General features: G+C 60.2%; 1 protein-coding gene across 1 annotated transcript; it reads right to left on the bottom strand.

Annotated features, from left to right (window-relative positions):
* Positions 1-18: 18 nt before the first annotated feature.
* Positions 19-2,586, bottom strand: LOC132008800 (chymotrypsinogen 2; the record flags this gene model as incomplete). The annotated part of the gene is made up of 5 exons (XM_059387341.1): positions 2,140-2,586; positions 1,125-1,228; positions 928-1,007; positions 525-603; positions 19-218 (listed from the first exon to the last, which is right to left on the bottom strand). Coding segments are annotated over exons 1-5 (515 nt in total), but the record flags the coding sequence as incomplete, so codon positions are not given.
* Positions 2,587-3,479: the final 893 nt, after the last annotated feature.

Raw genomic sequence — 3,479 nt, 5'->3', positions numbered from 1 at the left:
CCCCCGTCTCTCACCCACCCGGCTGGAGGGCGCTCACTGGTGTGTTTGGTCAGGCCCCAGCCAGTGGTGGCGCACAGGGTCCCCGCAGGGAAGTCGTCGTTCTCATTGGGCAGGCACACGGGAGACACGGTCTGGGAGAAGCGGGCGGGCGTGGCCAGCTTCAGCAGGGTGATGTCGTTGTTGATGGTGAAAATATTGAACTTGGGGTTCTTGAAGACCTGCGGGGGCAGGGGTGGGGGGCTGTGGTTGGGGTCCGGGAAGAGGCTGACATGGGGCTGAACCAGGGCGCTGGGCCACCCCACATCACCCCCGTGCTTCTGTCTTCAACATGGCAACCCCTCCTGCGGCCCCAGGAGCCTGGCCCAGGCCCAGGACACCCTGCTTTCTGCTTTGCCCTGTCACAACGGGATCCCGCGGAGGTTGGGAACAGCGGGGGGTGTTCAGGCATTAGCCTAGGCTCCACACTCCCCAGGTCTGCCCCCTGCACTACCCCAGGGCCACACCTGGACTCCAGGCCACCATACCTTGGCAATCTTCAGCACTTGGATGTCCTCAGCATCAGAGCCCTGGTCAAACTCCCCAGCCACGACCAGGTGGGAGGTTCTGGAGAGGGCCCGAGAGAGAAGGGGGTCCTGCTGTGAGGCAGGGGGCACACACAGCAGGTGCAGGCTGCGTGTGTTAGCGTGTGTACCTGTGTGCATGTGCTCTGTGTTGTTGACCAGAGATAGGACCTCAATATATTAGCAACTGCCCCTGGAACACCTGCCCCTACAGCCCGCTGGGTGTTTCCTTCCAGGGGACCCTTGGGAGACCGGCACGGTCAGGTTTTCTACATGTTCCCAAACAAGGAAACCGAGGCCCAAGGAGTTAAAGGTCCAGAGAGTCTCCCCCCGACCAAGGGGTTTCCTGGGGACCCTGGGTCCTCACCTGACCCCGCAGTGGGCGGCAGTGACCACCCAGTCCTCGCTGATGAGGGAGCCCCCGCAGAAGTGGAAGCCAGTGCTGTCCTGGAGGAAGACGGGGAGGAGTGTGTGTTGGCTGGACACCAGCAGCCCCCCGGGCTGACCCCAGGTGGGCCCATACCCCAGCGTGTCCCCCACTCAGGGGTAGAACTCCTCCCTTACCTGCAGGGACACCTGCCAGGGCCAGGAGCCCGGGACAGCGTCCTCTCCATTGACGATCCGGGACAAGCCACTCAGCACGGGGTGGATGGCAGGAACCCCGCAGCCTGGGGTGGGAGCGTGGGGTAAGGGATGGGGGCCCGGGCTCCCCACTCTCCCAGGAACCCCCAGGGACAGCTCAGTCGGACGTGTGCTTCAGCCCAGACAAGCCCAGCAGGTTGGCTGCAAGGTGGTGGCTGGGCCCAAGCACGGGCTGGAGGCAGGGTCTGGGGGTGTGGGCCCAGCCCCACCACTGCCTAGCCCTACTGTTCTGAGCATCTTTCCATCTGCAGAGAGGGGGTCATATAGCTGCTACCCTCACAGAGCTGGGAGACGGATGCAGGAAGACGGGGTGCCTGGGTTGGACATCCGACTCTGGATTTCAGCTCAGGTCTTGATCTCGGGGTCCTGAGGTCGGGCCCCCTGTCTGGCTCTATGCTCAGAGTAGTCTTCCTCAATCTCTCTCTCTCTCTCCTTCTGCCCCTCCACTCACTCAAATTCTCTCTCAAATAAATAAATAAATTCCTAAAAAATAAGGAAAGAAAGCTGCAAGAAGACTCAGCAGGCAAAGCAGGAACTTGCTCTGTTCCTGGCACAGATTAAGGGCTCCACGAACACAAGCTTGAAAGTGCTGTTTCGAGGGTCCCGAAGGGCTGGTGGAGGCCAAGCCGTACCTGCCCGCCAGCTCGGCCTCTGAACCTGACTGGGAGCCACTAGCTGTTCAGAAGAATTTTCACTCCCTCTGGACTTGGCCTCCCTCTCCTCCTGGGGGCCATCCTGGCCATCCAGGCCGACTGGTCCCATCCTGGTCCCCTTGTGGCGATGGGGCTGGTGAGGCCCAGAGGGGGAGAGAAATGCACTCACGCTCAAAGCACCGTGTCCAGCTGAACAGGGAGCAGGGTCACTGTTGCCCTTTCTGGCCCCAGGATTGTAGGTTAGCAATGACCTCCCTCCCGGCCTCTGCTGGCCCCGAACTCACCGAAGGCTGTGCTCAGGAGGGCGCAGCAGGAGAGAAGCCAGAGGAAGGCCATGGTGCTGTGGTCAGAGAGCTGTAGGTGCCTGCCTGCGGAGCTCCCGTTATATCCCTGTGCACCAAGCTGTTATCTGCAAACCTTGAGGTGGCAGTCCCTTTCCTGGGCATGTGCCCGCGGAGGTAGGATGTGCCAGAGCAGGGCTGGCATCGGGGTGTGTGATGGCAGCAGCTGTGGCCCATGGTTTTGCTTGGGTCTGGGTCAAGGGCAAAGGTGGTTCCAAACAAGGTAGCCACGGAGAAGAGCTCAGAGAACTTGGGCTTCCTCTTCCAGGAAGGGACGTCGGGACAGCAGCCAGGCCTGGGCAGGGCTGGAGCCCCAGCTTACTCTCTCATGGGCTGGAGAACCTGGACAAATAACTGAGCTGGTGTGTTCGTTATCCTAAAGCCCTGGACAGTGTGGTCATGGAGGGAGGAGGAGTGGGGACCAAGGGGCAGCCGGCCAGGGCTGAGAATGTTCCTTCTGCCTTGGGGATGGTCAAGAAGGCTCTGTGAGTGTCTGTTCAGTGTCTGCGGTGGTCACTTGGGCTATGTGCAGCGTGGCTCGGCGGGGCAGGCCACCCACTGCCTGCGCACAGCAGGCCGGGTCTCTTCACCCAGATGCCAGGGACCCCTGGGATCGAGCATGGCGCCTCCTGGGGTTATGCTCTCAGTGGGACCCGGTGCAGGCTGGGTCAGGCAGGAGGAAATGGAGTGGGGCGCAGGCAAGGAGCACTGCTTCTGGTTCGGGCGGCACGGTGCACAGTGGGGCCCTTGCTCAGCACTTGAGAATCCAGGGAAGGAGAAATTTGAGGGTGAGGGTGCGAGCGTGAGGTACAGTGTGAGTCCCGCAAAACACAAGGAAAATGATAACTCATGGCTGCTTTTCATTTCCGTCGCACTGATGGTGGCTCCGCAGAGAACAGCTGTGCAGTCTTGGGCAGGTTATGTGACCTCTCTGGTTTTGTTTCTAAGTAGTAAAATGGGGACGCACGGTCCATGTTGGTTGGTCCTCTGTGCTCCTTGGAATTCCGATCGGTGCCCTTGCTGCATTCTAGAAGACTGTCTAATGACAGCGAGGGGTGGCCACACTAACAGGTGGGATAGCTGGGCACAAAGCAGGGGGCGGAGGGTGGCCCCCTCTGTGAGACCCTGCTATGCATGCAAAGCCCGTTCCTCCTTTCCAGCCTGGTTTACCAGGCCCACAGCGGCTGGGACAAAAGAAAAGAAACACGGATTTTTCCTGCTTTTAGGATGCATGCATGGGGAAAGGAGTGGGAGAATTTACTGAAAAGAGGGGGAAAAAGTAA

This window comes from Mustela nigripes, unplaced genomic scaffold, assembly GCF_022355385.1.
Source record: "Mustela nigripes isolate SB6536 unplaced genomic scaffold, MUSNIG.SB6536 HiC_scaffold_1146, whole genome shotgun sequence".
Taxonomy (NCBI): Eukaryota; Metazoa; Chordata; class Mammalia; order Carnivora; family Mustelidae; genus Mustela; species Mustela nigripes.
The sequence above is the reverse complement of the archived record's forward strand: the minus strand, read 5'-3'. Positions and strand labels throughout refer to the sequence as shown.